Source organism: Drosophila elegans, unplaced genomic scaffold (assembly GCF_018152505.1).
Source record: "Drosophila elegans isolate 14027-0461.03 unplaced genomic scaffold, ASM1815250v1 contig_349, whole genome shotgun sequence".
In the NCBI taxonomy this organism is placed as follows: Eukaryota; Metazoa; Arthropoda; class Insecta; order Diptera; family Drosophilidae; genus Drosophila; species Drosophila elegans.
The window spans coordinates 1,691,158-1,703,873 of NW_024545729.1; the positions used below are offsets into that span (position 1 = coordinate 1,691,158).

Consider the following 12,716-nt stretch of genomic DNA (forward strand, 5'->3'; position numbering starts at 1 on the left):
AAAGAGCTGCAAAATAAAATTAGATTGAAATATAATATACTTTGTGATTATCAGGAAAATTGTATTAGCTTTCAAATGCAGTGATGCCCTGCGATGTTCACCGCAAACCCTTTTTTGAAGGGGTAGTAAGGACTGGCTACCACACACCTATAGATCAATAATTGTGGATAATGAGTTCACAACTTTGGTACTGAATTCCCTTGTAAGCGTCACTCTTACCCGCTCCCAAGGGAAATCTACATTACGAATATATCTTAATAAACTGTCACCAACGAACGTCAATATATCCCGGAAACAGCAATATATTGGTTTATAACATATTATCCTCTTTTATTTAGATGGCTAACATTTTGGGGATAGTCCAACGTTTGATTTAAGTGTAATATAAAATAAATTTTAATGCTCTTTGACATTAGTTTTAAAACGATCTATCTTATTATTTTGAGAAAAATGAACCAAACATTTTGTATGTTGCAAGCCTTGAAAAGCTTTTGCTTTATATTAGTATGAAGTGGACTGTCTACTGGAGTTATCATTAGGGTTTTGTAAATTTATTAAAAGCGGATTTTACCATATTCAAAGATATTTTAGTGTTAGTTGCAAGATTCTTAAAGTTTTAGGTTTCTTTTAATTTAGGCACTTTTACAATTTTGGGTTTGTTCGTAAATATACAAATATTGTCATCAGCCTATCTTAAAATTGAATACAATTGAGCCTATTCTAAGTCAATAACACATAATGTTTAATGTAATAGAACATATTACTAATACTAAAAAACTTCCGTACTGACTTTGAAGATCACCGAGGATATCTATGCCTATATTTACCGGACGGAAAATAGAAAAGGTAAAAGCAGATATCAAACAAGCTGTGGAAGAGAATTTTGTTGAAAATAGTTGATTAAAGTAAGATAAAAGATAAAAATATTACTTACGCTAAGGGCAACCACACTCATCAACAACCATTTTTGGCAAGTCTCTTTTGATGATTCCATCATCTCCATAGTAAATCAATGACATACTAGAGAATTTTATTGGAGCGCAACAAGGTCGCATGCCATTTAATAAGCCCATTTTGCGATACTCCTCTATAAAATGAGCATGAAATGTTTGGAATGTGTCGGGTGTTCTAAACGACCCAGTGCAATCGCCTCTGCAATAGTTTGCAAAGTATCCCCTGGGTGCAATAATCCAGTCATCCCAACCAAGTGCCTTGAAAGATACATAAAACGATTCTTTGCAGCATTGTCCACTCAAAGCACCGCCACAATCTACGGCACGTCTCCGAACACGTCTCGTCCTAGTTGACTCCGTGTGAAGGACCAGAAATGGTCGATTAGGATTTGGGCTTAAATAGTCTGATGAGTTATCTCTTAGTTTTGAAGTCTGGAATAGGTGCAGTGAGTAACGACCACCACAGCCAGTGCAATCGATCAACAGCCGCAGTTTTTCGTTACTACTACCGCCATACCACTCACGGATTGTTTCGGTCAAATCGAATTTTTGCCATCCCAAATGTTTGGTGTCAACTTCAAAAGAAGCACGGAACAGGATAGCCTTGTCTATTCCCTAATAATAAAGTTCGATAAGTCTTAAATCTTATAACAATATTATTTAAAAAAAATACCTTTTCCGTAATATTGATAGCTGTGTGTAATTGAAATACCCAGATTTTTAATCTGTGATGAGGTTTATTTGCCCGCCATTTTCGTTTAGTATTCAGCAAATGTTCTTCCTGCAAATTTTTTGCTCTGTCGATCCAGATACTGTGTGGCTTGTCTATCCGTATGTGAATCTGAGCGCTGCGTATTGATAGTTTTTGGTTAGGAACACGGAGATTTTGAGGCGAAAATTCAAGTATTCGATATTGTCGATATTGTGTTCCTTGAAATAAAATGTGTTACGATAGTTGAATATTATTAGATGTTGGACCAAATTTAATCTTTTCATGGGGGATCATTAATATTAATGTATACTTCATTTAAAGTACAATTAACAATTAGTTTTTGTCTAAAAACACAAGAAATAAATCTTTATATACCCTTTATTATTTATTATATACACTTTATTATACCAGTTACTCGTAGAGTAAAAGGTTATATTGTATTTGTTGAAAAGTATGTATATATTCTTGATCAGGATCAATAGCCGAGTCTATATAGCCATGTCCGTGTGGCCGTCTGTTTGTCGAGACCTCGGAAACTATAAAAGCTAGAGATTTGGTAATTGGCATGCAGATTCCGATAGTTCCTAAGCAGTGCAAGTTTATTTCAAAACGTATGTACTGTCACTCTAAGACATGTTAGGAGGTTGGGGTTGTTGTTGGGTGTGCGTTTCGGTCATGTCTATGGGTAGACCCAAAAATCGGACCGCTTCATCAAAATATTTTGCCTACAAAGTTTTGAAACTGGCTGATGTTTATTTCATTTCTTGTTTTTAATATTTTGAACAATTGCAATATATTGGGGTTTTTAAGTATTTCGGCATACTCAAATACTATAAATATCAACAATGAACTGCTTCGTGAGCTGCAAATCATCATAGCTTCAATGTTTTTAAACATATGCGCAAGTAAATCATAATTTTAATGTTTTGAAAAATATTTAATTCTTGCAATAGCTGCAAGGGTATATGAACTTCGGCTTGCCAAAGATTGCTTTCTTTCTTGTTAGTATAGAAGTATTTATAAAAAGCTTAAACTAAGTACGGTGCACATATGTTAAAATAGTAGTTTTCAGAACAGAGTTAATAACTAAAAATATATTTAAGAAGCTCGTGTTAAAGTTTTCAAATAAGCGGATTAGCCGTTTTTGAGTAATTTTGGTCACTGGCTTTGAAAAAAACATTTTATAATTTCCGTGTAACTTCGAACGGACCGAACGAACTTCACTGGAACGAAATGAAATAAGAGGGTTGTTACGAATAAAATAGGTCTGCTGATAAACCTAAAGAGCGGTAGCTATAAAATGATCTTGTTCATCAAAGTGAGCAGTGATTATCTGACACTACTAAAGTATCATCACCTCATATATCATCCGAACTTTTTAAGATGTCAAAGAAATCTCCTGCCTTATACTTCATTAGTTAAAAAACAAAGCTAGTAAAAAGAACTTTGGTTGGTCCTGAATGTAAATTTCCTTTTAAGTGCTCTTCCAATGTCCCCCTTTTACCTTTACCGACTTACCTTCTTCTGCAAATGTTATTATTTCCTGAGTATTTCCAAAGAAGTCTTCATGATCAATATTTTCCTGGTCATGAACAACCGGTTCAAAATGTCTCTTCAGTTTATCATCTTCAATGTTTTCGATCATTGGATGATATCCAATGCTAGAGCTTCTTCCATGGTACTGGCTTTTATCATGAGTCTGAACACTGTAATCGCTAAAATAATCATGATCATTGCGCCTGATGTCACCATTTATGCCAATATTGGCGCTACTATCACTACTACGATTTATATCTATCAGATATGTAGATTTTCTAAACGCATTTGCATTCATTGGTTTGCCGTTGATGACATTAACTTTCCTGGTGACTCCATTTTTATTAATCTTGGTAATACTGCTAGGGCTTTTGAGTTGTATTGGAGACTTAGACGCAACACGAGAATTCAATTTTAATTGACGTTTCTCTGGCCATCCTTTCAAGAATATATTTTTACCAACGCCTTTTTGTATATGATGGCTTCTTTGGTTTGCAGGACGATTTTTCAAGACTTTGTCATGCACTTTGCTCTTACTTATGTTCAAAGTATATTCGAACGGGGATCGATATTGATGTTTATTGGCACCTCGCTCATTACTAGGATAAGAACTTCCGCCAAGGTCATTGAACGTGTGTTCCTCGGGTAGGTTTAACGTGCGGGGTCTGGAATTTTGTTGATCAAAATCATTACCACTGCTCTCAAATGCATTGTTGATAATCATCCGTCCACCATCCGCACGATAGATTGTTTCCCAAATAAATTGCTTAGGTAGGGGATGGGATACATTTGGCTTGTGGCTAAGACCAAGCTTCGTCAAAATTTGCCGTTTTATTGACTCCAAACGAACTTGATCGCTCGGCGAAATGTTGTTATTGGGTTGATTTGTTTTTTTGTAGAAGTAATTGTTGTTATGGTATTTGTTGTAGATGTTGTAGTCTGTGTGTGGATTATCTGTGTAAATGTGATAATTGTAAAGTGTTATGTAAGTTTCATTAAATTTATTTTTCTTTTGTATTGTATGGGATGTATTTATGTTGTGAATTTAGTATTATGGATATGATATTATACTAAAGAAGTTGGTTAAGTTTTATCCGAGGTTTGGTTGTTATACCCTTTACTCGAAGAGTAAATTGTATTCGTTGAAAGGAAGGTAACAGGTAGAAGGAAGCGTTTACGACCATAAAAAGTATATATGTTTTTGATCAGGATTAATCAGCCGACTCGATCTAGCCATCTATGAAAGTCGAGAGCTCGGAAACTAAAATTCTAGTAGTTCCTATTTCAATACGGAGCCATGCCCACTCTAACGCCAACAAATCGTGAAGGTATTCGGCCATATCCCTTAGGTATCAATCCCTTAGGATTCCCCATGGAAGCCTCGGGAGTTGGCGGAACTCCCGAGGACTCCCGTTAAATTCTCCCCCAGGAATCCCTCGGAAATTTCGAACTTCAAATGTAGGCAAATTCCCGAGGAAATCCCCAGGAATTCTGAAGAAAAATGCAAAGGAATCCCCCCGGAAACCTTACACCCATAAAAAAAATTGTCATAGAAATTAAACTATTGTTAAATGAATTTCAAACTATCGGGTATCAATATGGCATTGTATAAACTTTGCTACTAGTTCACTTTTTATACTCTTTAGTAACAATTACATACCATGTAAATGGTATGTAGCTTACATAAATTGCATACTGTTTTGTATTGCAATTATTCTTTTTTCCCCTTGAGATGTAGTATAAATTTTATAACGTTTCGTTTTTTTGTGGTATAAAAATTCTTCCCAGTAAAAATGCACTATAAATGTATTTGGTTTACTTTTTATTAAATGTTATTAAACTTTTTAAAATTTACAATTAGAAATAATTATTTTATATTAATGAATTAATTATAAAACCTGCAATAATAAAATAAAGTTAAATGCTAAAATAATACATTTTAATATTGTAGGCCTTAAATACTAAAATAAAATAAAAATAAATTATTTCAAAAAAATTATAAAAGCTGAAACAAAAATAAAATAAAATAGAATAAGACTCTGAAATACGTGCATAAATAAACCAACAAGTCTTTTGCGCATTCGTAGATACATATGTACATATCTACATATATGTCTGTATATTTTTACGTGCTCCGTCATAGGGTAACACAAAAAATAATTGTGAAGTTCAATTCGATAACGACTGGTCCATTTGATATTTAAAGAGATTTTCATTTTTATACCCTTGCAGAGGGTATTATAATTTCAGTCAGAAGTTTGCAACGCAGTGAAGGAGACATCTCCGACCCTATAAAGTATATATATTCTTGATCAGCATCACTAGTAGAGTTGATCTAGCCATGTCCGTCTGTCCGTCCGTTTATATGCAAACTAGTCTCTCAGTTTTAAAGCTATCTGTATGAAACTTTCCCAAAAGTTGTCTTTCTATTGCAGGTAGTATATAAGTCGGAACGAGCCGGATCGGATGACTATAGCTCCCATAGGAACAATCGGAAAAATAAATGAAAAAAAATTATAACTTGGCTGTTTTTTAATTTTTTTGTTAGTTCTTCGACGTTTAGTAATGGTTAAATATTGCCGATTTACGGTTTAAATTTCATCAAAATCGGTGGACTATAGCATATAGCTCCCATAGGAACAATCGGAAAAATAAATGAAAAAAATTATAACTTTACTGTTTTTTAATTTTTTGTTCAGTTCTTCGACATATAGCAATGGTTAAATATTTCAGAATTATGGTTAAGATTTTATCAAAATCGGACGTCTATATCATATAGCTCCCATAGAAATAATAAAAATATATAAAATAACTCAAATAATTGAGCCGCTAATCATCATAGCTTCAATGTTTTGAAACATATACGCAAGTAAATCAAAATTTTAATGTTTTCAAAAATGTTTAATTCTTGCAATAGCTGCAAGGGTATATGAACTTCGGCTTGCCGAAGTTTAGTTTCTTTCTTGTTACCATTGAAAAAGGTTCAGTCTTGGAAAGTGTGTGTGTCTATCGAAACGTATATTTTTACATTTCGAAGATATTTAATTGATACGTCAAATGTCATGCATAAAATAATACGGAATTTCATCGGAAAGAGAATCATATCTTATCAATTTTTTTTCTGGTGCATACATATTTACATCTGCGCGTGCGTAAATAACTTTACAATAATACATCCGTTTTTTTATGTTCATATGTTTCGAGAGAAAACTCACTTATATATTATATACTACACAAAATTGCCATTAAGGACAAAATCGTATTGCCTATTTTTGAATATATTTTGTTTACACGAATTAACATTAAATGCAGTGTGCCTACGGATAAACTTTCAAAAAGCCCCAATGCACTTTAAAAAAAATCGTACCGAATTCATCCGAATTTTACTGTCTGCGAAAAAATGTTTTTTTTTCTTCTGTTAGACCCCTGTTTTATTTGTTAACTTCGAAAAAAAAAACCACTAAACATATGCTTTACAGCCGCTAATAGCGCAAAAATCATCGTTTCTGTCAGCCTGAAATATACGTATAAAATAGATTTACCGGCGAAAAGTTGAGGTTAAGATAAAGTGATACATTTATTTTCGGTTTTCAGGCATTTATTTTTTAAGAATTAATTTAATCGGAAACTTTCACGAGCTCTAGCATATATATAAAGAAACCTATCCTTATAATATATATGGATAAATTGAAGAATGATATATTTCTAGTGAAATGTGCTATCAACCGAAGTTGGCTTAGCAGAACTGGAGATACAAAAAAAAAATTGGCATGAAAAAGGTGAAAATCGTTATTTAAACTTTAAGTAAATGGTACCATACAAAAAATGCTGAGTGCCATTTCTTAATCTGGGAGTGCATTTGCACCTGAAAATAGGGTTTGATCTCTAGAGGATTTCATCGATTTAAATTTTTTAACCAGTTGTATCAAACAAAAACACCTCATGACGACGTAAAATTGACTTGACGATCGAACCTTCAACTCCAAAAACTTCTGATATCATATTTTGTGACGACTATTTCTTGTTTTACCAATAACCAAAAAACTTCAACTACCTTCAATAGAAAGACAACTTTTGGAAAAGTTTCATGCAGATAGCTGCAAAACTGAGAGTCTGGTTTGCGTAGAAACGGACGGACAGACGGGCAAACAGACGGACAAGGCTAAATTTACTCTCCTAGTGATGCTGATCAATAACATATATACTTTATAGGGTCGGAAACGTCTCCTTCACTGCGTTGCAAACTTCTGATTGAAATTATAATACCCTCTGCAAGTATATACAAATAGATTCTAGGTCTCCTGTACAAATTAAAACCAAAAATAACTAAATCACAAAATTAAATTAGGTTAAATTGTTGTTTAAAGCCTTGTACGCAGATCGACGAACAGTTACACCAGCGTAAAAAGTTTATTCTTTCCAGTGTGGCCGAAGTTTTTTTCTTAGATTCTTACTGTCAGTCAGCTAGCTTGTTGAGAAACGGCTATCGATTCAAATTTAACCCGTCATCTTGCAACTATATTGAATCATTATAAATACTGTAAATGTATATGTTGTAAATATGTGCCGATTACGAAACTAAATATAAATTTTGTTGGTAAAATAAATAATAATCGTCGCAACACTGAATATCAGGAATTGTTGGAATTAAAGGTGCGATCGTCACTTAATTTTACATCGTCAATAGGTGTTTTTGTTTCAGACTTTATAGGATATTAATAAAACTTTTCTAACGTTACACAAGACTATTTTCTTACCATGGCATACCAGACAAACCCCCATAGGATTGGTTACATTTTGCGTTAGTTTTTGTATTGACTGCACAAACCCCTGCGATTACTACGTGAGAAGTGGTAATAAGAGCTTACCTTTATCGTTATAAATGTTGAGTTTGCCTCCTTCGTGGCATAAGGTGCAGCCCTTATGAGACTCCAAGTTTGAAGCGTAGTAATTGCTGCTGCCGATTCCATCGCAGTTAATTAGCTTTACTTCAAACCAGACAAGCCCGATAAGAAGCCAGATGAGATTGGCCCTGTTGCGCTTAATCTTTGAGCAGCTACGCATCGAACTTTGTGTTGACGACCAAGGCGATATCATTTCCCTTAGAGGCGACACCAGGACGCTTTTTTCTGACTGGCTCATGAGTTTTACCCCTGGTACCGCGTCGTAGTTCACTCTAACATTTGTCTCAAAAGTATCGCTAAGGCCTAGACCTTGCAGAAAGACGCTCTGATTCTGTGGCACCTGTTGACTAGTCCGTAGGTGTTTCTGGGGCTTGCGCTGAACCTGCTGTCGTTTGTCGCTAGCAGTATTCCTGTGCCTGCGCCGTCTGCGCCTGCGCCGTCTCCGCTTCCCTCGTTGTCGCTTGCGAGTGCGACTGTTGCACAGCATTCTGCAGAGACTATTCGACTTCAACTGCTGATCGTTGTTAATGTCGTACGAGGTGTACCCGTAGAAGCACTTCAGCTTCGCATCTGTGCTGCTGCTGGATGTTTCACTTGGCGTGGAGGCCATGGAGACGTGCACTGCTCTACTGGCGCGGCTTCCGTCTGGCATACCGGACTGGCCCAGTACCGAGAAAATGTCAAGGAGGATGCAGCTCGTCAGAAGAGTGGCTAGTGCAGTTGCCCAGCGTGCGAGCACCAAAATTGCGCCCACCAGCATGGACACGCTCAAAACCTCGGGGTCGGAAACCTTCTTGCGCGCCAGGGCAGGTTGGAGAAAGGCCTTTCGGGAGCCATAGCTGTTGCAGCAATTGAAGCTGTAGCAGCAGCAACACTTAACGACGACTACACAGCATCCCTGACGACAGCAGAGGCACTGGCAATTGAAGAAGCACTTGTGTCCTTTGAAAGGCGGCTCCGACTGCGGTTGATGGGGATCGAAGGCAAACCGCATTTTTGATATTTGGCGAACGGGCTGTACTGGCAGTGGTCCTTAGAAATGTAGTACATGTAATGGCAGTTTCATATTTCTGGTGTTCTACTTTCAATCCATTGCAAACCTTTTCCATTGGGGTTGTGTAAATTCATTTTTGGCTCTGTTTAAAGAGAAATAAGTTTATTTAACTCTTTAGTGGTTTTTCAATTTCAAAATGGTTCAACAAAATATGTAGCATATGTATGTAGTTTTAAATAACGAAATATCTCCAGTACTTTGTTTTCTGAAATTTCTGACATTTTTTAATTCTATTATTCTTTACAAGGATATAACAAAACAGAATGTCATAGTTGAGATAACCGTTGCTTACTGCCCTGCAAAAAAGTATCGTTAACCACTAAATCAACTAAATCTCAGAGGACGGTAGTGACGATGTTGGAATAATGCAGTAGCAAATCTGATGATCCGATTGAATCGAGTGATGGCAAGAGGTGTGCATATTATGGGAAAGGTACTATACTAGTGTTTTGATAACTAATAACTTCGCTGATTTCTTCAAGATATTGTACTGGTTAAATATTTTAGAATTACGGTTTTATCTTTATTAAAATTGAAAAACTTTATCATTTAGCTCCCATTAAAAAACAATCTGAATATTTAAAAACAAATTGTAACTTCTCTAGTTTTTAATTTTTTTTAAGTTATTCTGGACATGGGAGTCTATACATAGGATAATCCAGAATAACGCTTTAAATTTTATAAAGACCGGAGAACGATATCATACAGCTGCCACAGGAACGATCGAACAATTTAATTATAGATCATCATAGCTTAGTTGGATTGTAAAGGGTACTCATATAATTCGAAATTTATATTATTTTGTTTTGCAATAGCCGCAAGGGTATATACACTTTGGCTTGCCGAAGTTTGCTTGCTTTCTCGTTAAACTATTAATAAATAAAAATTAAACTATTAATAAAATAAATTAGAAGTTTGCAACAACCGGCTCACACTACTCCTTCTGGACCTTCTGTTGATCTCTCCCACTCTTAATTTGCTACGGTATCACTTGGAAATGTTCTACCGGAAGAAAACATGCTTCTACATCTGGTGCTGTTCCTTCTTCAACGATTTGCCTGGCCTAAGCGTTGCGGCTCCTGGACGCACCAATATCCCTTTGAGTGGTGTTCCGAGAAGTGTCCGTCAAAGGAATATGAAGCCTCTTCTGAGGTCTCTGGGATTCCTCTGAGAGGGGTAAGTCAAAAATCTATATTCGTGACGAGACTTAATCCAAAAGCCACTGCCGAGGATTTGAGGGTCTTCTCTGTGAGAAACTTCATGCCTGGACAACGCTATTTCTGTTCATAAGTTAATTTTTAAGCAAAAGCGAACTTCTCTTCATTGAAAATTTGTATCAGTGATTCCTATTTCTCTAACTCTACACTTTGGCCAGTTAATACTTTAGTACACGAGTATCTCCATAGAGACCAGTCTCGTGGCTCAAGGCTTAAGGTCAGAATTCGAAAACTATCTTGGTATTTCCTAAATAAACACCAAACTGACTTTAGCAAGACGTTTGATCCAACAAACAATAGCCATCTCCTTCATAAATTATCTCTTCTTGGTTTTCCACCAAATTTACTTAACTGACCCTTCTGTAAATTGTAAAGACGATACCAGGCACAGTTGGAAAAATGTCTCTGTATATTCTCTCATGCTGTTAAAGAGTACATGAGAACTTTATGAAGACATCCAGAAACTGAAGGTCGAACCGAACAGTTTTAACCCACTTGTTTCACTTATTCATCTTACAGGTTTTTTGGCTCAACACATATAATTAAAACTTTAGATGTATTAAAGAATACTTCATTTTTGCAATTGCTGCAAGGGTATATAAGCTTCGGCTTGCCAAAGTTTGCTCCCCTTCTTGTTAAAGTTAAAATTAAAAAAAACACATTTGATTTCATGGAAAATATATTAAAAAGTGTTCCAACGGCAGCCAGAGGATATGGCCATTCAATCATCTGGAAGGAAAGACATATCCGACGATTTTTACATTCGGCACCCTGCAGTGGCGTAAAAAAGAAAGTTGTAGAAAAATGTTGAATTTGTACAAAAAATGTATATCAGAAGTTTCCTTAACACCCAAAAATGGCTCTATCGTATTTTGTTTCTGTTAAATATGTTATAATTTAAAAGGTGGCCGATATATCGCGTTTGCTCTACGTACGAGTAACGGGTATAAAATAAATTAAATTCTTAATATATATTTTGCCCTGTATCGCAATTTTTTTGGCTTTCATGGAGCTTTATAGACAACAATTAAAGTAATCGGCTATTTTTTAGCACATAAGAAAGCTTTATGTCTGGCGCAGTTAACCGTTTAGGTAGTACTTAAAGCTCAGCAAGAATGACTCAGCAACAATTTAAATAAAAAATGTTGATTAAAATGGCATTGCGTACGCCTTGCCCGCATCGGGTGGTATTTCTGGTGTGGCTAAGCTGGAAAACACCACTTCACCACACACTCCCACACCAAAATCACACCCTCCAGACACGTCTGCCCAACCGAAGCATGCAAATACAATAATGAGGCGGCACTCAGTGAGACGATGCGACGCCAGACTAACCACTTACAAGTGTGGCAGCAAGAAAACTGTAAAACTAATACGTGATGGTTATAGGTGCCCACTTGGACTCTTTATGCTTCCCAAAATGTATCACCTCTGGGTTTTTAGATGGAATACCTTTTAACTCAGCGAAAATTATCTTTATTCATTTACTGCGGTCGTCCTCGGAAAACCAATTTATAAAACACACTATCTCGGAATGATGTTTATTTTTCACATGATTTTTAACAAAAATGTATGCCTCCGGCGGTTGATATATGACATTGCATACTTTAGGAGGCGTATGTACTGTGCTTTCAAAGCTCTCTTTCAAAAGCTCTCTTGAATAAAAGAAACATTTTGGCGTTGCCCCCTTGCTGGTTGTAAAGTGTGCACTTCCAGTGCCGTTACTGAATGCCTATGACTTTTAGTATTTATTTTTGTGCTTGTACATAAATTTACGACGAGCAATTTATTCAGAGATATTTTTCTGTTGAAGTTTCCAGTTACAAAAAAATATCGATGCTTACGATACCATCGATAACGATGGCACGACCACGACGAGTGGCGAGTCAAAAGCCGGCAGATTCAAGCAACCGCAAAAAAAAGTTTCGGTAAATAGAATCATCCCCGGTAAATTTTTTTTTCGTGCAGATGAAGGTTATATGTTAAAGAAAATCTGTAATTCTAACACACCAATACAAATTTTAATTTAAATATAACATTTTTTATATGGTTTTTTAGTTTAAGTGTGATATACAAATATTTAGGATTTATTTTGTTGTTTTTTTTCAATAATGAAAAGCAAAATAAAAAATTTACAAACAAAGAAGGAAGCAAACTTTGACTTTTGACTTATTAATAAATTACAGTTCAGAATTACGCTTTTAATTTTATTAAAATCGGAAAACGATATTATATAGCTGCCTTAGGAACTATCGAATAATTCAACCCATTTCAGATCTTTTTAATTAGCATTTTATGCTGATTTGAATGAGGAAAAATCTATGCTAAGCCACGATGATG

General features: G+C 35.5%; 1 protein-coding gene across 2 annotated transcripts; it reads right to left on the reverse strand.

Annotated features, from left to right (window-relative positions):
- Nucleotides 1-250: 250 nt before the first annotated feature.
- Nucleotides 251-12,001, reverse strand: LOC108145270 (inhibin beta chain). Of its 2 annotated transcripts, XM_017270550.2 has the most exons (6): nt 11,829-12,001; nt 8,070-9,241; nt 3,184-4,155; nt 1,627-1,883; nt 935-1,568; nt 251-868 (listed from the first exon to the last, which is right to left on the reverse strand). In XM_017270550.2, exons 2-5 carry the CDS (start codon nt 9,097-9,099, stop codon nt 936-938), a joined length of 2,892 nt encoding a protein of 963 aa, XP_017126039.1. In that variant the 5' UTR covers nt 9,100-9,241; nt 11,829-12,001; the 3' UTR covers nt 251-868; nt 935. The 2 variants fall into 2 exon arrangements, with proteins under 2 accessions (XP_017126039.1, XP_017126040.1); XM_017270551.2 differs by lacking the exon at nt 3,184-4,155 and having other exon boundaries at nt 283-868.
- Nucleotides 12,002-12,716: the final 715 nt, after the last annotated feature.